The sequence below is a fragment of the Centropristis striata genome, chromosome 13 (genome assembly GCF_030273125.1).
Source record: "Centropristis striata isolate RG_2023a ecotype Rhode Island chromosome 13, C.striata_1.0, whole genome shotgun sequence".
NCBI lineage: Eukaryota > Metazoa > Chordata > Actinopteri > Perciformes > Serranidae > Centropristis > Centropristis striata.
In genome coordinates, this window is record NC_081529.1 from 25,939,108 (window position 1) to 25,960,612 (window position 21,505).

The 21,505-nt window shown below is 38.8% G+C and overlaps 1 protein-coding gene across 2 annotated transcripts in view; it reads right to left on the reverse strand.

The window, feature by feature from the left end:
• Positions 1–1,614: 1,614 nt before the first annotated feature.
• Positions 1,615–21,505, reverse strand: part of axin1 (axin 1) — a 34,200-nt gene continuing 14,309 nt past the window's right edge. For both annotated transcript variants that reach the window (XM_059347703.1, XM_059347705.1), the window contains 9 exons: positions 16,254–16,394; positions 15,208–15,304; positions 13,927–14,064; positions 10,163–10,692; positions 9,898–10,062; positions 9,088–9,282; positions 8,774–8,881; positions 6,209–6,358; positions 1,615–5,877 (listed from right to left, as the gene is read on the reverse strand). In XM_059347703.1, the coding sequence (XP_059203686.1) occupies positions 5,751–5,877; positions 6,209–6,358; positions 8,774–8,881; positions 9,088–9,282; positions 9,898–10,062; positions 10,163–10,692; positions 13,927–14,064; positions 15,208–15,304; positions 16,254–16,394 (1,651 nt within the window). In that variant the 3' untranslated portion in view covers positions 1,615–5,750. The remainder of the gene's footprint in view (positions 5,878–6,208; positions 6,359–8,773; positions 8,882–9,087; positions 9,283–9,897; positions 10,063–10,162; positions 10,693–13,926; positions 14,065–15,207; positions 15,305–16,253; positions 16,395–21,505) is intronic.

The window sequence follows — 21,505 nt, forward strand, 5'->3', positions numbered from 1 at the left end:
GGGAAATAAATGGTGTGTACTGGCAGGTCAGCGTGTTGCAGAGGACATCCATTCAACACTAACAGTCAGAAACAACAGCTCAGGTCTTTCTTTAGAGGTGTGAAATAACCACATCAAAACACCTGCAGTGCAGCTGTGCTTCCTTCACACATGCATGAGTCAACACTTGAGTGCACAAACATTAGAATTGTGCTTGAAAAACTAAGCTTAAAAAATGTTTTTATTCCACTTCAACGGGCGCCATTAGCCATTAGCATGCTGATATAATTCAAAGACATCTTTTTTCAATTTTCTAATCAAAACCAGTTTATCAATCATTAGTGCAATGTGAGCCTGTGGCTAAAAGCACATAAATATGAACGAGCACAGCATGGTAACATCTCCCTTATTTGCACATTTTTTTAACAGCTCTCCCTGAGTATATGGTGTTGATTAGCTTACAGGGTTTAATGTTAAATCTGTCAATCGGCAGGAAATGGATTATCATTAGTTAATCAATATAAAAATCGATATGTAAACAGGCAGAGAAGGAGAGCAGTGTTTGCAGTGCTCATTTGTTGCTGGTTATTCAGCCAACGAAACGGTTATCTTCATGTCCGCAGGAAAAGCTATTTAGTTCGTTTTTTTCATTCAAAATACACGACTGATCCACAGTTAATTCTGTGTGTATCATCCAATATGCTTGTCTGAACAGTTTTGTTGGAATAATCTCTATGAGATGAACACTGCAAGTAAAATATTACCAGTTAACTAAGAGTGCCCTCTTCAGTTTGGGATTTAACATTGCAGTAAGGCTGAACACATACTGACATGATAGTATTCTGCTATTTCATTGTGTTGGGGAGCTTTTATATTATGATCTATACTGCTGGTTCCCAACTTGGAGGTCCAGACTCCACTGGCGGTCACCAAAGCTTCACAAGGAGATCCCGAGACCTTGATTTCAGGGAGACAACACACTGTTATCCTTTATCTCAGCAATTTCTGTGAAGAAAACTGGATAAAATTGTTTTTTTGTTTGTTTTTTTACTTGTCAGAGGATAAGGGCACCACTTATTTTTAAAGCTGATATTGGGTTGGAACCAGCAGTACATAAAAAAAAAAACTATTACAGAATACTCTGCAGAAATCAATAAAATATGCTGGCTCTGTGATATTGCTGGCTCTGTGAATGTTTTTAAAGGACAGCTGAATGTCTACCACTTTCATTTGGCTGCTATGTGTTTGTGGGCAGCAAATGACATAGAAATAGAATTTTAGTTTATTAAAGTCAGAACTCAAGTGCTGGTTTATTGCATGTATTTATTGTCGAGGTACCTTTAAATGGTAACCATGCTAATTATAGTGAACAGAAACAGGTCCAGGGTACTCAATGTGCTGACCGGGCTGCTGGTTGATGACAAATTTAAGTTGTACATATTTACATAGACACGGTGGAATAGTGACAAACATTTAACAAAATAAAATTAAAAGTCTAAAACATAAAAACATAAAGCAAATCCCTGGTATTTATGTCCCCACATCTGTTTGAAAGTCACACAGCAGACATCATTAGCATAGTAATAAAGGCACTCTGATGTTTATTATATACATTTCATCAATCTTAAATAAGGGATGTTTACTTTTGGGGCTTTCACAGTAAGAATCATAACAGATTTGATACTCTACATTTCAAAAGAAATAAACAATGAAAATCAAGGTAATACTTGTAGCATTTAACTTGATCATGTACTCAATAATAGTATAATTTAACAGACAAAGGAAGCGAATGTAGTAAATATATTAAACTGATATAAGTTAGGAATCTAAAAATAAAAAATGGCAGCTTAAAAAAAGGAGATCTTCCGAACACTGGGTTTCTATGCAACTGCACATACGCTACAGCACTCTGGTTTCAAGGTCCACTTATTCTGCACAACACATAAAAAGCCTTTTATAGCACATTTCTCACCATGGACTCCAGCAGAATAAAAAGATGGTGTCCTTGATTCTAAATGTCAGGTAGCTTCGCCAGCATGATTTTTAGTTTAATTTCAGTCTGTGCTTTTCCAGTGAAAAAGTTTCACTTACTCTGCCAAATAGAGGGGACAGGAAATAAAAATTGGCGGAGATATTTTCAATGTTGCAAAAATAACAAGGTGTGTGTGCTGCAAGCCTCACAAAGTGTTCCATATGAATGTGATGCTTTCAAAGCTGATGTTCATAAGATTGTACTGTCGTCACACACGCCTTGTCCACCGCAAAGAGAACATTCTGATCTTTCATGCAAGAGCTTCAATAAAATAATTAACAATAAGGGTACAGAAAAATAAGTGCTGCCACAAAATGACATATGTGGAAGGGTAATTCAAGAGCGTGCCTACAGTAACCTAGCATCTACTTCTTCTCTTTGGTGTAACGTGATCTATCAAAAGTAGATCGTTCGCACTAAACAATTCATTCCTGCCAGGCACAAGATGTAGCTGTGATAAGCTAGAGAAGGCTACAGATTAGAGATCAGCCTCTTCTTAACTGATCGATCAACCGATTAAAAGTTATAGATGGTAAATCTCGAGGATCACAGAAACGACCATGTACGGACATGGAGGCTGGAGAAAAAAAACATAATCAACACAACGATTCAGTGTGTTAGCCCTCCTCTAAACTGACTGTAATAATAGAGAATAGAGCACTTATATTATGATTAAATATGCCTTTATGTGACCTTCATTCCACAAACACAACGTTTGATAGTATTCTGATGACATTCACTGGCCTTCTCATTCAAATGCTGTGATATGGCTGCTGTGAACAGCCTATAAGAGCCTCTCTGCACTGCAAGCGTGACCTCGAGTGTGCGAGTCAACAGGCGGCAAAGATTCTGACACTGACCTCTAAAGCTTCACTTTAGAATCTGAACCCTTAACAGCGCCATTCAGTGTTTAACTGAAAATACATTAAAAGCAAATCAGCTAAATGGCATGCTCAGAATAACTGCTTTTCAAAATTTGCTCTGGCACCAATTATTGTTGAAAAGGTCAAATTATCTTTTGAAAGATTGACGAAGCTGAAATTTCAGCCTGAAGATTTAACTGAAGTATCATGTAAACAAACTAAATCAAGAGACATTTATTCAAATAGGTTTTCCTTCTAATAGCCTCATTTTTTTATGTGTAGACTTGTTTTAAGCATTTTTCTAACTAATTTACTGAGTTAAAGGACCAGTGTGTAAGACTGGGGGGAATCTGTTGGCACAATTGTGATACAATATTCATAACTAGAAGTGATTAATATGGGATTTTTAAGGCTGACGCCCCCAAGGGGCAAATTATTCCCAGAAATACCGACATAGTAGTTGATATGGCAAATTTTTGAGTTGGGATGAAAATAGTTCTCCTATGTGAACCAATAGGACTATGCAAAGGTACTCGGAAGACTGCTTTCTTAAACAAATATCTTTAAGGATATTTAACAATATTATACATTGAACATACAATGTATTAACACTGTCAACTACATTGCCATCTTTTGAGAAGTTGTGCCAAACATAAGTGCTGTTTATGGTCACTTTTCAGCCTTCCTTAGGTGGTGGAAGAAATAATGCATCTGTCCAGCAAATTGGCCCTCATTTATCAAACGAGCGTACGACAGAAAGTGAGAGTAAAGTGGACATACAATCATTTCTACACAAGGCTCAGCATTTATCAATTTGGATGTGAGCGGAGGGTACGATCAGATCTCATGTCTGCTCTCAGTTCGTGTACGCAAATTTGAGTCAGCGTGAAGTCCACACGTCTGAGTCGGATAATTGATCTTAGACTATTGTATCGATGCCTGGAGCTGATAAAATTCTGCGGTGTTTTGGTTTATAATGGTGACAAACCAAAGCATGTTTAGGCTATACAATATATCACTAAACCCTCATTAAAAATAAATACACCCTGCGACCATGAAATTATTAAACAGGCTACTAGCCGAGGCTATTGAATGTTTTTGTCTTCTACTACTTATCATTATCCTGCTGGACACCGGAGCGTCAGCGTCTCCTTCACCAAATAGACACATCCCCAATCAGTGCTGCCACGTGCTCCTCTGAATTTTTGCTAAATGTAAAGAAGTGAATAATATCTCTCCATCATAATAATAATAATATTTGCATATATGCTATTAGGCTTTATATATCACAATGTATAAATGATGAGTTTGATTGTCCACTGCTACATTGCTGACAGCACCACTGATTTCCTTCATTTTCACTTTTTTTTCCTGCCAAACAAAACCAGTTTGTTGTGTTGCAGTTGTTGGACGTCAGCGTTTCACTTTCTGCCTCTGAGAAATTCCTCTTCTTTTGGAATTAAAACTTATTTTAAAACATTGTTTACCTGCTAGCTGCAACCAAAAAGCTGTGTTCCACATTTAAAAAATTCACCAAACTTAGTAACTTGAGTATATAACTACTTTTATTTCATAAACCTCCGTCGCTACGTATTTCTATGAAATGTCTTTTTCACTCCTGTTATTTGTATTTGACTTTAGGGGGGAAAAAATCCTCTTTTTTTGGCTGTAATGCCCCCTTCGGAGTCGTATACTCTCAGGGCGAGCCATCGTGGTATTTAAATGACGCTTGTTTTCAGCTGCCACATTTATCAACAGCCGATCATTTTTACGATTTGATTGGAAAGATACCAACGTTTGATGAATCACATGTGAGCCCTGTCGTGAGACGAAATATACACTAAGATCTGCGCTCGTTTCTACGCTCGTTTGATAAATAAGGGGCAAAATGTCTATGATAGGCCAAAATCAGCCAATATCAGCTGACCAATATAAGCTACCACTTCCTCCACTTGTGGAGGGCTATTCAGTTGGTTGCAATCTGAAACCTCACCACTAGAGTCCACTAAATCGTACACACTGGATGTTTAATAATAAACAATAAATTAATCAATTTATCTTTTGGATCGGGGAACCAACTTGCATAGATATCCACCTTGTGCTTTCCAATCGTGTCTTTTTTTTTTTTACAGTATTATTGCATCTACTGTTTAATTTGTTAGGCAAATTTCTTTAAACCTCAACTGGTAAAAACAATGCAGCAGAAACTGTAGCCAGTGGCTACATTTACATGCACTATACACCAAATAACCAGAAAAATAAAGAACTACTAAGTTAAGCGATTAAAAGCAATAAGAAGAGCACAAACATTAGAGTCCAGAGGGCTCTTACAATGAATAAAACAAACAAAAAATCAGCCCTAATAAGGATTTTGATCGTCTTCAACAGGGGCAACACTCCTGCTTCAATAAGATTGAAAATGAGCATTTTAAATACTTAAATAGATATAAAATTTTGTTATCTTTTAACACAAACTGTACACATCTGGTACCAATACATATAAAAATTACAAGTGTGGTTACTTTAGAAAGGACACCCTCTGATACATCATATCAAAAATATGTAGCTTTAGTAGCACTTTTGTTCTTCATTATCTAGTAAACTTTACAATGCTACATTACACTCCAAAGAAGTGAATGAGGTCTTTTTTTCTTCTTCTTCTAGTCCAACAGCATCACTGCAGCGGTGCTACCGAACCTCAAAGTTGTCCTCACAAGTTGTCCACTGTGACATCTGCTTCGCTCTTCCACTCTAGATCCACTTCCACTTATCACTTCCTTCATTTCTCCTCCAATCCCAATCCTAAAACACTTCCTCTTCACCATCCTCGCTCCAACACACGCTGGCTTTTTACTCCATATTCTTCAACGTGATCTTCAATCAATTTTTTCAACTTTCCCGATAATCTTCTCCTCAAAGATAGGCAAGATAGCATCCTCTTCACGTACCTCTTCAAACACCACCCCACAGTCAAACTCATCGCTCACCTTCTTGAAATAATACCTGAAAAAGGCGAGGGACAAAGTTAACTTCTCATTGTTCAAAGCTTCACACCATACAGAGACACAGCAACAAGGTTTTATGATAACCCAATTCTATACAAGCTACCTGACAATATTATTTACTTAGTTTTTATGTACTTTGTATTTTATAATTTACCCAAATATCCCACAGACAACTATATTTCCAAGAATGTTTTAGAACTACAAATATTGCTTTATTTTGCTGTGTCAAAGCAAGCTGTATTATAGGCATTGCAATTTTAATAATGATTTTTATTTGTTATACATTTCTCCAGTTATGTGCACAGACAGACATCAAACAGTGGTCCCACCTGTAATTTCCTTTCTTTGTTAGCAGTTCTTTAAACTGGCCCAGTGTGACAACTCTCCCTTTGACAGACGTCCTGTACGGTATCAGCTCCTCACAGAAGTAATATGCCACAGTAATGTTTTCACACGGCTGCTTTTTAGTGGCTTTGTGTCTGTAAATGGAAAAGACAGAAACCCATTAAGAACATTCAAAACTTTCCCATCATTAAATACCACACTTCAAAGTTATAAAGAATGTTCAAACGTATAAGAAGCCCTAGCATAAAAAATATGGGTTATGATTCTGTACTTAAAATGAAATAAACGACTCCACATTGAAAGCAGCCGTCCCTAATGACAGTAAGTCCTGCACTTTGTGAAAGGTGTTTACATAACCTTAAAGGAATGAGGACTGACGTCATTCTACTGTATGTGTTAAAGGTCAAACTCTCTAATTAACTGCTGTTCAACTGTTCACATGTTGACTGATTGCCAAGCAGAGAAATAAGAGCTTTCAATAATCAATTCAGGAGGAAACAATAGAAACGCTCTCTGAGGATAACTCATATAGGGGAAAAAATAACATGGTAAACAAGGAAAATGACAAGCACCGTTTCAACAGGATGCACAGGTGAAATCTACACAAATGAACTGACGTGAAACGAGAAAACAAAACAAACCAAGGAAGTCACAGATACTGCAGTAGAAAATTATTTGCTATCATCTACTTTGGGAGAAAACAGATCCAGATAAAATGTGCTGCACAGCAAAGCCTGCTGTCAACATGTCAAAACCAAATACTAGAAAACTCATAATATACACAAGCCTGAATATATATTTTTCAAGTATTTAGGCTTAAACCTTGTGCATCATTTTGGCTATTAAACGTTTCAATCATTTTTGCTGTGTTAATGCATATGGCATAATGTTTAGTCCAACCTCAGCTCCTATAATAAGGCTACAATAAACTGTGTAGCCAAAATAATGCTGGGTCAAAAATGTCCCCATCAAAACCCATTACCACCTTGGCTTCAAAATTGATTTTATTTTTGTCAACCAGATGAAGCCATTTTCTCATGATTGATGTTTTGCACTAGGTTATTGCAGCTGTATTGTGGAGCACTGCCATGTTTAATGCACTGTAGCAGAATCAGTGTTATTGCTAATCATTGGCAATTAGTACAGGGAATATAGTTCAATTTCTGTGTTCCTTTTATTAAAAACAACTATAACATACAAAACAACTGGCATTTAAGGGTTTCAATTTTGAAAATGACACAGAAACAGGTTTTTTAGCAGCTTTTCGAAGGGGACATTTTCTCCTCTAAGGACATCAGAGTAGCGCATTTTTAAAGTGATGCACAAGGGTTAACCTTTGACAGCAGTTGAAGTAAATGGGCGTACTCTGGTATTCATGACTTCCTCTGAGTGGGAGAGGCCCTGAAATGATGACCTTACCAGCAGCCTTTGGGTGTGCCATGGTGCACAATGAGAAAATGTTATCCTTCGAGATCTCAGATGTTTTTAGTCTGACATCTTTTGTACAAACTTGAACAGCCACAGAACTGCATCTGTTTTTGTCACTGGACGGAAACTGAATTTGACCTCACTACGTTATACAACAGACTAGTCAGAGAGAGATGGAGTTACTAAAAGTTCCCCCAGTTGAGTATTGTTACTACATTTATAGAAACTTATTCTGGCTTTACTGCTGGTTTTATTATTCAAACTGCGATGCCTGTTTTTCTTTTGGCAAAAGCTGTGCTTTATACTTGTGTTGAACAATTTATTCTCTTTTTTGCAACTCAGAACCACCATAATGTTCTTTTAGAACAAGCATCCATTTATTTTATTTTTTCAAATCCCACCTTTCAGCTATCTTTTCAAGCCTGGACACAGGAGGTACTAAAAGGTTCAGTCTTTTGTGATCCCAGCACACATCAGGTCCTGAACCACAGTCCTGCCTGGCAGTACTATGTAATCTGCCTTTCATCTGCCTCTTACACAGCTCCCCTGCTCCACTCCACTTGTTAAGTACCCATCTGAGAGGGTAGTTAAACATCAAACACAAAATGAAAAAGCTGTCTCTCTCCCCATCACTTCTGCCTCTTTGTAGTCTTCAGGGAAAAAACCCAGCAAGGGACCTGATAGGTTTTATACCATCAAGTGATCCTAGTAAGTTATGACAGGGTGATGATCTTTCAGTTTATCTCATGGTGTAGTGGACAATCCTGTCTTGCATTGAAAAATCTTACATTGTCTCCTAACAGACCTGAGGTACTCTGGGTTCAACCAAGTCACATTAAACACATGAAAACCATAGATGGCTCCAGAAAAGATGCCATGGTAAAACAAACTTAAGAACTGTGGGACATTACATGATGAGTTACAGCACACAGAGGAGGGAATTAGGGAAAGGAACTGCTCATTACTGATTTCTAAAATGTCTATTTTAGTAGCTCTACTCAAACACAGTCCTGGGTATCTAAGCTACCAGCGATGAGAATGGGAGATGAAGTGGGTTGTCGTGACCTATGGGGAGTTCAGAGATAGTGGGAAAAGTAACAGGTAGGACACGGTGAACATACTCGGGCTGGGACAGCTCGCTGTCAGAGACGGCGGGCACCACGCTGAGCGGAGGGAACAGTGCAGGCCTGACTGCGGTGCGACCCCTCTGGATCACCTCCATCACATACCTGAGGGACCGAACAACCCCAGTAGTTAGACACAGACTGGTCCTAAGGAGCACACAGGCTAGAGAACAAAAGGGTGACTGTTTCATTTTGACTCAAAAAAAAAAAAAAAGGATAGATCCGGCTTCTTCCTCTGTGGATCAAGTAAAAAAGATTCTGTTGAAAAACGGCACTGATTAACAGGACAGATTAACTGTCCGTCCACCTACCTTTGCTTGGGTTGTACAGTTCCAGACTTGATCTTCTCCTCCTCAAGCCGCCGGCGCACTTCCTCCAGCTGGATGAGGGGGCTGGGAGCTGGATTTGGGGGCATGGTGGGATCCTGGATGAATGGGTGAGACGGCTGGACGTTGTTCCGCAGTTGGGCCTCATGGCCTGAGGTCCTCTTGGACCCTGTGGTACTCCTAATATGCAAATTCAAGACGTTTTGAGTATCAACAATCAAACTAAACAAAGTTTATTTACTATTTAGAGAAAGTGCCTTCTTTCCTCTTTCTCCCTTGGTAGTCTGCGTATACTAGGAATGTAACACTTTTTGTATTTGCATCGAACCGTTGCAGTACAGGGGTCATGGTTCATGTAAATTGATGCACGTAATAAGTAACCAGTGTTCACAAGCGCAAGTCCAGCCCAGATACTTTGAGCCACACTATGATGAGTGCAAATAAAAAGGCAGAGCTGTAAGACCCTTCTGCAGGTTGGTGCTTTGAATGTTTAAATAAAACCAAGGTGAATTTGTATTTTTCAGTTTCATAGCATAAGAAATGTTTTATATCCTGTTGTGATCTGTTCGCTTATGAGAAAGTGTGTGTATAGAGTAATACAGTATGGTTTAAAATGTTTACCAAGGTTGCCAATGGACAAAATGCTACATCAGCTTCCAGCAAGATAATTTTGCCTGCTTCTGAAAATTGCATTACTGTGTTCAATACAAATAAAAAGAAACATATCCTTATGCCAAACGTATAGTTCTTACTCTTAGCTGAAGCACTTATATTAAGATGATGGTCTTCACTTACCCGTATGGGCTTCTCTTATGCTGAACAATTTCTTTCTGTCCTTCCATCAGCCACAAAAGGATCTTCTGGTTTTTCTCCATCTCCTCTGCAGGCACTGGCATGTCATAAGGCCGCACTTCCTCACCTTTTTTGAATGCTCTTTTACACTGTGTGCCACCTTTGCTACTGAATAACAGTAGAAAACAATTGGTGAGTATTTGGAAAAGGCATTTGGAGTGCATTAATGAGAAAGAGGAAACTTATGCTTGAGTTTTTTTTAGCGTACCTGTACCCTGTATGCTCGATCGGGTTGGATCCCATCCCATCTGCGTAGCTGCGAGACTTTGATCCATAGTGACCCGTCTCCGTGCTCCAGGGTAAGCTGCCGTGCACCCGCATGGCCGCCTCAGCCTCCACTTGCTCTCTGGGCTTCCCAGCGCCTGGGTGGTGGATGTGGTGCACATGTTTGTGGTGGTACTGGTGGCTGGTGTCTCCTTTTAAACCGTGCCTTGATGGATGTTTACCCTGGGCCACTCCAAGTCCCGTCCCTTTGCCTCCAGAGACGCCGTCTGGTGAGCGTGACTTGGGAGAGTGGCGGCCTGTGCCCGGTGACTGGCAGCCGGGAGTCTTCATGACCCGCTGCACGTGGTCGTCCAGGATGCTCTCTGGGTTCTCCTCGTGAGCATCTCTCAGGAAAGGACCACTGTAGGTGTTGTCAGCATAGCGCGAGTTGTAGTTCTGCGGATAAGCACCAGGGGGGAACCTGTGACTGGGTAATGCTGTGGCTGCGGATATGACTTCATCACCTTCCTCTTCCTTTACAACAAAAACACATTCAAAACAAAACATAAGAAAATGTAATCTAGATTAACAATCTGGAAAAATAAATCCAGGTCATAAAGATCAGGTATGAAAATCTGAAGCATTAAGTCCAACACTTTGATTGAACTTAATCATACAAAACATAAATATATCCATTATATTCTTTGAACAGTTTATTTCCCAATTCCCATTTTTTCATAACATATGTTGTACTTATTTCAACCTGCAGATGGCATATTTTCACCACATGTTAATAAGCGTCCTCTCATTCTTACTGCAGAGGTTTGGAGCCAAACCAAGAAAAAACAGCATCCGTCAGATTTGAGGGTTCTATGCATGAATGCAGCACATTTCTGTTTCATGCAAAGACAAGTGCAACCGACACAGCTTCAGCTCTGAGTGACTGGGACAAAAATCACGCTCTGACTGAATGTGCTCCGGGGGGACTGATGGGGTGGGGTGGGGTGCTGCAGGCATTCACAATAGCTTTTGATAAGCAGGCACTATAGGGAGTGGAGGATGTGCAGCGATTAAATAAAACACAGCAGAAGATGCAGATAGCCAAGTCAAGTTGTAATACTAAGGGCCTCAAACCATCATTTTAACAATAACAAATATTATAAACCTAATAATTTCTTACTGGAGGTGCACATTTGATGCATTGTTGTATAATATTTTGTTTTGTCACATAATATACAGCATGAATAACAAAATCTATAAGTGTAAATTATTTTCATTAGTATTCCCCATCAAGACTTGAACCATCAGAAAAGAGATGAGAGAGAATTGAGGGGAGGGGAGAGACGAGTGGGAGATGGTGGTACAGTAAGGAAACAGTAGGTAGGGGTTTTAATTTTATTTTGTAGCCAGCTACAATTTTTACGTTAGTTATGTTAATATTCAAATAACGTTTACTTGTGAATATGCCAAACCAACTAGGTTTGCTATTGCCCTGTGCTCATCATCCATATCTAAAAACTGTATCAAAGAGGGAGGGAGTCTCATCCTGCATTTACATTAATGTAACTTCACTCTGCCCACTGCTTTCTTATATTCACTGTTATTGTACAACTGTGGCGTATGGAGCCAAATATTTCTCGGCATGTTTTTAATAATTGATGCTTCTTCGTATCTCAGCACCAGATCCAGATATCTGTATTAGCTGAGCCCACTGGAAGTGATGCATGAAACCATGACATCTTCATTTGAGCACATTTTTTTCCCACTGGTTTCCTCTTTCCATTTGAAAATGAAAATCCTCTGCAAACAAGAGCTGATATTTCAGATTCAGAAGTAGGTGGTGGTTGGGGATTTCCTTATAACAGTCTACAGGAGCTTATTTATACATGATTGCGCCTGCGAGGACTAATAATATACATGGCTGAATACTCTGTTCTCTTCTGTAAGGAAAACTTTGTCGATTTTCAACCGGCTTTGTGTCATTGCAGTGTGTGTAGTACATGAGATGAACTGTAAATGGCTTCCCTCCATGTTGCCAGCACCCAGGGCTCCTGCTTCATCCAGACGACTTGTATCGGCAAATGAGCGGGGAGCTCCGGGTGCTGGAAGCCAAACGCTGTCATCTGCATATACTGCCCACACTACAATGACACAGAGCTGGTTGAACAACAGCAAGGCTTCCCTTTAACACAAGTGATGACTCTCCTGCTCACTTGAGTCTATTTGTCATCATTTATTTTCATGAACAGCGTGCTGCTGCTTGGTCATGTGAAGTATCCTGTGCATAGCCGGGCCAAACGGTCTATTGTTCTAAAAAAAATAAGTTAAGCGAGGCCATAATTTCATTCTTAGCAGAACTGAGACAATAAGTCTCATCCTCATGAAATCACGTGGCTCTTATCCTCACAGCAATAAAATTTGAACATCCATTTTTATTCCTTTATGCATTACAACCATATCACTTTTAATATCATTGATATAATGGTTAAAAAGCTAAAAGCTAAGCTCATATTTCCTTTTCTAGAAGCTCAGAGTATCACTTGATGAAGCCAGTCATTTCATGTATGCCTCCAGGTTTAATAAAGCAAACCTTGAGCTGTGTGATGGCAGCTTCTCTCCTTTCAGGGCCAAACCACATAAATTGTCTGCCTTGAGACTAAGTGCTTGGGTCTGTGTACTGAGGGAGATTTTCATTTGTGGTGGCAGCAACCATTTCATCACTGTTCAAGTGACATCAAACAGGCGGCACGCTGTTCCAGGCTTACAAGTGGCCGAGTGTGCAGGTGCTCCATCTGATTCATCGACAAAGCCAGATCGCTGACAGGCCAAGGATGGAAATCTCCAAATGATTCATATTGTTTTTTTATTCCCCATTCAAATGGCTGGCCTCATTAATTTCATTAAGGCCAGACGGATTTAAGTCTCCTTTGTTACAGAAAACTTTAAGCCCAACGGCCAGACACACACCTCGCTTTCTGGCTCAGAAGTGGGCTCTGGTGGTCTCTCTCACACATGACTGATACTGATACTACTGGTGTGCTTTTCAATACACCGACTATTGCCATCATTTACCCAGTTCGTCTTTTATTAAGTAGAGTCAAGTCCAAATGAACACAGCTATTTTTGAAAACAGGGTTTTAAAGTAAATTCTGCCCATGCAAGCAGAAAGATTAAGTCCAAATGAAATCCCAAAACCACAACTGATGTGCAGTTGAAAGCATACCAAACCAACAGGGGGCGGTATATTAGTTTTTCAATTGAGAAAATTAGTTGATTGACTTAAAAACAATTGTTCTAAGAGATTAATCTTTGTTTTTACTATGAGAAATACAGTTTGGATTTGATGCTTTTTCCCCTTGTTATGTATGATAGTAAACTGAATATCTTTAGGCTTTTGTACCATTTGTGATTAATTTACTATTTTCTGACATTTGACTGCTGATATAATCTCGAAAACAATTGGCAGACTCACTTGATAAATCTGATAAGAAACAGTAATGGATCCATACTTTATCCTCAGCAGAAGCCAACATAGCTTCATATGACTTGATGTGTAACTGCAGAGTAAAATCATCTCTGAATCACTCCGAGACTGTCTCCTCTCCTTGCACTGCCTCTATTGTGTTTTGTTAAAGGTCATTTAGTCTGCGGACCGTGCTCTCCAATACCAACCTCTGCAGCAACTCCATGTTAAATCAAATTACCAAACAGTGAATCTGCTTGTGCTCTAAACAGAAGACAGTGGTTCAGAATATGAATTGAACATACCAATCGTACTCTCTTCAGTCTCTCCTCGAGCTTCTCTTGAGCCTCCCTCTCCCTCAGTACGCCCTCCAGTCTGCTGATCAGCTCTGCAGCAAACCTTTCCGGCTCCACATGTATATCCTTTGGAATCCGGTTTGTGCGCTGGGGAGAATAATGTAAAGCACATGGTAAAGAACACACTGCTGCATCACTCTTAACACAATTTCACATCCTCTCAGTCACCATATGAAGGGACTAAAGCTTAAGCAGGAAACATCCAAGTAGACAGTGTGAAGTGTTGAACGCCCAAAAAGGAATTATACATTTAAATTTCAATTAATCTCAAACAAGAGTTTACCACCAACTACTACTTGAGCTGACCTTTTTTGATATAGTAATGTTTTAAAAATGTTCAACATTATGGAGAATGTATAATCTATTTCTATTGTTATGAATTTTATCAGGGCTTTGCATTCCCATGCCTCCTGTGTGATTTTTGAAATAGAGCTTGAAACTACACTTCCCTTCAAAGAGCTTTAATAACATAACTTTATAGATTTGATATTAACCTTTTTTTTGTACTGCATTTGAAATAATTTGGGGAACATAAACTAGGGAGGATAACTAGCGTACTGTAATTTTTAATGTCACACATAATCTCCTTAACGAGGACACGAGTAACATTCATTTGCTCACCGAATAGCACAAGTTATTGCTCTACAGTCATGACAATTCAAAGCTGCTAACTCCTGATTTGGAACCAGTTTATGCACAAAAAGGTTGCAAAAAAGTGCCATTAAAAAAATTAAAAAAATCTACAAGCCCTGTCAATTTTCTTATTGCCTATAAAATGCAGTCATGATTAATTTGTTGGGGCAGGGAAACATGAGAGTTATGCTTTAGGGATTTGTGCTTTACTATGTAGTCAATTCATGCATCCTAATAGGATGCTACGTGTGGACTTTTAATTTGACTCTTTACTCCGAGGCCTAATTAGGGCCGGGGTTTTCCTACCAAGAGACAGCGTAAGCTGCAGAGGGAGGCATCAGGCTGTCACAGGGGAGGATTCATGTCTGCTAGGCTTCAGTGCTCACAGCTTAGGAAAGCATCAAGCTACATTTAGACAGCCTTCTCTTTCACCATCAGCTATTCTTACACTCCATCACAGGCCCTGCGACACAGCAGAGCTTAAATATGCACATCTCCAATGGTGCAGTGGAGAAAAATAAGGCAGAGACAGACAGTTAAAGAAAGGTGTAGAGGCGGAAAGTGAGAGGGAAGGGAGAAAACCCATGAATAACTCACTGGAATATGAGGTAGTGGCACTCGCCCATTTGCTTTGGCACTTTCGTGCATCTCCCGGCGATGCTGTTTGCGGTATCTGTAGGGTGGAACCCCATCTCTGGAATTAACAACAAAGACATTTTCATAAAACATCCTCATGAATAAACAACACAGGCAGCTTTGAAGTTGAAAGCTTTCCTCTGCATTTTTTTTTGCCTGAAACGGACACCTTGTAAGTCTTGATTAATCAGTGCAGCAGGACAGGCATTCTCACAGGCTTATCGAGTCCCTCCTGCACCACAAGTGGTCTGGCAGATTACAGTTACATGTTAACATATCCATCATTCTGTAATTCCGTGTGGTATTGGTCATGCTGGGTTTCACACTCTCCTGTGCTGGAAGCTCTGGACCAATTAGCTGATAACTGCTTCTAATCCATTCATCTTCAAACACATTTGTGTCCAGTTGTGCAAACTTTGAAGTTTCTTTGGCACAATTCCCCTGTGGCATCACTGCACCTAGAAAGCATCACTCCTAAAATCTTCTTTCCTAAACAGCACTGATCTACAGAGCCTGATCTACAGAACCAACTGAAAATAGTCCTGCTTCAAGTGATCCCAGATGGTACAAAACATTGCCTTTGGTCTCATGCCTGTGCCCAAACAAAGTTACCTGTGAAAGGAGACAAATTCTGCTTTGTTCAACTAAAATTTAGAACAGTGACTATAAAGAATCACTTTGGAAACATTTAAAACTCGTTTGTGTGTCGCACTTGCAAAAGAGGTCAGTAGGTTAGCGTTTTCATTAATGCACCTTCTATCAGACATGGATTCATGTCTGCTAAGAGTGAGTTTTTAGGATACCTAATTAGCACAACAGATCAATTCTAACAGCTTTTACTGGTTTGGTTAACGAGCAGATGGGACTTTAGTTGACTTTAGTTCAAGCACATGTATGAACAGGCAGGAAGTGCAATGAAACCAACTGGACACTTATTCCTGTCTCTGACTGACACGGTATAACAACCTTAAGTATGAAGTGTGTGTGTGTGATGGGAGAATACATACACACTGCTGTCGGTAAGGGAAATGGTTTCTGCGTCGCTGGACATGCTCTGCTGCTCACTGTCGTTGGCACTGGTGGCAGGAGCCATAGCATAACCGATGTTGACATAGTACGGGTTGATGGGCTCCCGACATGGTGCGTGCCTTAAAAGAGAAGAAGAAATACAGGAAATGCTGAGAAAAATAGATTTACTGGAAAAGATCATGATGTGATAAGCATGACTGTAAAAATACATTTAGAAACAAAGACAGTACACAGCTCTTTGGTATAATCCTAAATTAAGAACATGCAGTGTCATTTTATTATGACTAGAGCTGGACAAAATGGCCTAAAAATAAAATATCCCATATTCTTTAAAAAAAATACACCAGATTTAGGATTTTAATAGATTTGTTTTTCTAGAAAAACTATAAAAAGGCAAAATATTTTTTTAAACAGGTTTTGTTTTTATTTTTTAAAGAGAAATGATTAACTAAAGTGTCAGAGTTGTCCTTAATTGGAATGTTTCCTTTCCTGCAACCCAATGTCATTTTCTGTCACAATTTAGTGTGGTTTCTGAATAAGGCACACAGGTAACACGTTTTATACTTTGTGTGTGAATATAATCTATGATATATGTAAATATCAATATTACTATTGTGGTAGTGGTATAAGAGACAGTAGGACAAAAAAACATTACATTACATCATATTACTGCAAAACATTTTATTGAGTGCCTTTAAGCAAAATGCTTTGAGTGAATCTGTATGCCCTGCCACTGATATGTAGACGTTAATATAAGTCATTGGGACACGCTGGTAATAGACTTTGGACTTGTCTTGGTTTTTATTTTGTTATTTGTATTTGTATGTGCCTTGTCTATGTATTTATTACATATCATATACTCTTTGAAAAGCAGACATATTTACAAGTGTACCCTGTGAGCCATTTCTTTTTTTCCCCAGGTTTTAGGATTTTTCCGATGAAAAAGTCCCAGTATCTTGGCTACAAGTGAAAAAGAAAATTTAAGGGTCTGCATCGAGTTTCAATGTCAATTTGCTGTTATCAAAGTCACAAATATCAATAGCTGACCTCAAAAATCCAGTGTTGTTTGGGTTTAATGGCCACGCCAGCTAACCACATGTGGACATGAACTCATTACCCAGCCCACATTACTTCAATAACTGCCTGCAATTTGTCCATTTTTCCTGTGTAGCCCACTTTCTACACCTCCTAGACTGGCATGTTTGATAGTATTTTAACACCTTTATGAACACACCACCTGATTACTGATCGATGGACAACTGCCTATTCTGATCCACAGTCTTAGAGAAAAGCTTCATTCGTTTCTGACTCTGCTGAACACACTTCTTGCAGGGGCTTTGTACACATGAATTAAAGATGTTAGGCATCATCTCTTTTTATTCAAATTGGAATTCCCTGAAGCTTTCTCCCTGTTTGGAATGCAGAAGCACCCAGAGTTCAAAATGAAACCTTTGTGACCAACGGATTTTCATTAGCATCTACATTCTGCGAATAATTACAGTGCCGGGTTCGAGAATCGCTGGGACAAATAAAAAAAAAGTGCAGTCCACAGAAAATGAGTTGTGATTATATGCGGAAACATTTCAGATGATGCAAAATTAAAAGGAAACGACAAGGGAAAGAAACAAACATTAATTAAATCTGTCATTTGATGAAAGACAGTTGAGCTAAACTGATCTGCAACACTGCTCACAGTTGTCATTTCCATTTTGACATTTTGTTCAGAACCACAAAAGTGCAGTAAAGTTTATGTCCTCATTTGAAATCACTGGACAGTTACTTGACAAATGGTTATGTGCTGGATTCCTTTATGAACCGATTCTGTATCATGTTGTCTGTTACTTATTTTTATATCTCATTTGGAAACATAAAAACAATCTAATGCTCATATTTCTTAAAGGTCTAGGTGCTACATACATAAAAAAGTAGTAAGACACAATAAAACACCAGCTTTACTTGAATTCAAAATAATTTAAACTGTTTAAGAACTAGTTGTTTTGTCAACCATGTTTTCTCCATGCATTTTTCAAAGATAATGGCGTCCTCATTTGCCCTCTGTGTGCAATCAAAGCTTCCACATGCCATTCCCTTCTCTCTCCCTATCCCGTCGGCCCCCTTTCATATCAACTGTCCCTTTCTGCTTCTCTGCTATAAAAAAGGTTAGACTCAAACCTCAAAAAATAGTAGGTAGCATTATTAGCAGTAATACAACAGTTCATCCATATCGTTATTCTATGTTTGTCCCAACTTCATTCCAGCTTGCAGATGATTAGGACCCTAAATGGGAAAAATCTACTTTCATGAAAAATACAAAAGCCATGAAGTTTCGCCTTTGAAGAACATGGCTTACTTGAACAAAACTGAGCTGTTCACATTTCAAAAAGTCTCCCCAAACATTAATGAATGTATAGGTCATTCTCTTTCAAGTCATCTGATTTCTAAAAGCTGATCTGAAAGACTATTTAATCTCTTTTGTTGCCTGTCTCTGAAGAGATCAGACACAACTGATGTAAAATTTAGTTTCATAAAAACCCAACGGGTGCCGCTAAAAGGCTTTTTAAAAATGAAGCGTGTCTTTCTGTGATTCCAGCCAAATGCTTGATTGCTGAAATAATGATGTGAAAATACGCCCAAAACTGTGTTTCACTCTCTAATTAACACTGTATTTTTTTCTTATATTTCTGAAGAGATCTCAAGCAAAAATTGATCTCCATCGAAAAATGCCTCAAGTTATGTTTTCCAAAGGAAAAAGAAGTCAAACACAAACAAGCATTTGGTTCAACATGCATTCTGCAGATATCTAGCAGAAAAGCTGCATGAAGAACCAATGTGATGTAACAAGACTGAACCACAGAAAGAAAAGACAAGTAGGCAGCTGCCCAGTCTAAGGCAGGTCGGGTTTTGGTGCAGTTGAACCTAACTACTACAACTGTTCTGTGACCAGTGTTTTAGTCACATAGAAGGCCGTATTTGAAAGGTATTATCTGTCTGTTAGCTCAGCTATTCTCAACCTTGGGGTCGGGACCCCAATTGGGGTCGCGAGATGATTTCTGGGGGTCGCCAAATCATTTTGGAAGTCAGCTCTGTCTCCACTGTGTTTAAGAGTTCATGTGTTTTAGTCTTTTTGGTCACTTAATGTCTTTTTTTGGTCATTTTGTTTCCTTTTTTGGTCATTTTGTGTCTTTTTTTTTTTAGTAATTTTGTGTCTTTTTTTGGTCATTATGTGTCTTTTTTGGTCATTTTGTTTCTTTTTTTGGTCATTTTTTGTCATTTTGTGTCTTTTTTTGCTCATTTTGTGTCTTTTTTGATCATTTTGTGGTCATTTTGTGTCTTTTTCGGTCATTTTGTTTCCTTTTTTTGGTCATTTTGTGTCCTTTTTGGGTGATCTGAAGTGTGCGTGTGAGATTATATTCAGTGAGCGGGGGTCACGGACAACATGCATGTTAAATTGGGGGTCGCGACTCAAAAAGGTTGAGAACTACTGTGTTAGCTGATGTGAATTCTTGTCACAGGTGCTGCAGCAGTCAAAGTCAAACATGGGAAAGTTTCTGGAGTGTCTGACACCATTTCAATTATTCTGCTGTGGGCCAATATGATTGCAAAGTAAACAATAACAGCAAACACATTAGGATCTTAAATCCTCTTGTGTTTAGTTTGCAACAATGACAGTAAATGTTCTGTCCAATCTTTCAATAATGACACGATGTTTTGTTTTTTTACTGCAATGGGCCTTAATCCTCTGCCGAAGATGAAACCATATTACATGATAAATTTAAATCAGCAGTGACATTAGATAAGTTGTGGTAGCAAGCAATTACTTATGTTTTCATTATTTAATTGATACACTTTCAGTTGCAAAGACACTTAAAATATAAGCACGTAACTAATGCTAAGCCACTTTTTTATTTGTTTAACATGATTGCAATTTCTTATGCTGGAGGATCACAAGTACGAAGAGTGAACAAGCATCGGCACTCAGATTACTCAGAGCCTTTTAGAGTCAATCCATGTCTCTTCTCTGTCATTCTACCGGCTGCTGTGTATTAAGCCGGGCAGACGGACCGTACAGATTAAGACCAATTTTATCCCCGAATTGGTCACCCCCAACTAATTTTAGAATCGGGCCGAATTCCTGCCAGGCTGGTTGTCATTTGACGTGCAGAGGGGTCACAACACCTGATTAATTTCTCTAAGCGGATGGATTTCTGGCATGTCAGAGATTTTGGTATGGCTGCTGTCAGAAGACCTGTTCCAACTGGAGTGAGCTTGCGTTGGAGTAGTATTTTACATGTTGTTACTCAAACTCTAGCCTGGAGACTGCCATGATATTAAACTTAACTTTCCTGCAGAACAGACATCATCTTGTCTGCATCTTTCAGCCATCTGCGGCTCCATGCCTTACTTTTTTCCCTACTTTGCACCAGGGTAGAATTGCACAAATTAATGCTGCCTTTCTTCACCATTTAGTGAACATTGGAAACATCCATTTTGTTTGATTTAAATGTAATGTTATTTAAGTTATGATAAGTCTTGATGATAAGTAACAAAAACCTAACAAATGCCCATGTACAGCTGTTGTGTGTATCGGTGAATTGCACTCTCAAACTGTGTGGACACTAAGTCACATGGAAATAGGGGTGGGCGATATGGGCAACAAAAAAAAATCTTGATTATTTTTTTTACTTTTCCAACTATAATCTGACGATATCCTTTGAAATGTGATTAATTTACCAAAAAAAAACAGCTGTTAAAATTCTTCTTGCTTACCAGGACATCTGTGGATGGACACAATGTTTCACAACAGTTCTTGTTTATTTTTCTTTAAACTTAAGCATTCAAGAGACATTGAATGGGTAAACATCAGTTTGTTTTCTTTTTGAGATATTATAAATACTCGATGATGTAAAATTGCATATAGCTTAAACAACGTTAACGATATTATCGTAGACGAAATACATCGCCCCCCTCTACATTGAAACCACTAATCCTACATAATGATCCTTTAAAAAGTGCTCTACAGGTATTGAGAATTATCAATGAATAGATTTTGTAGTAAAATTTCCAGTGTAAAACTACACTTCCTCTTGGATTGGTTTTCAGGCGTCATGAAATCTAGCCTGACTGGAGACTCTGACCAATCACAGGTCATTTCAGATAGAGGGCATTCTTTTTGGCTGTTCAACAAATACAGATGTGCATCCATTCAAATAGTGAAAGCCTGATTAAATGG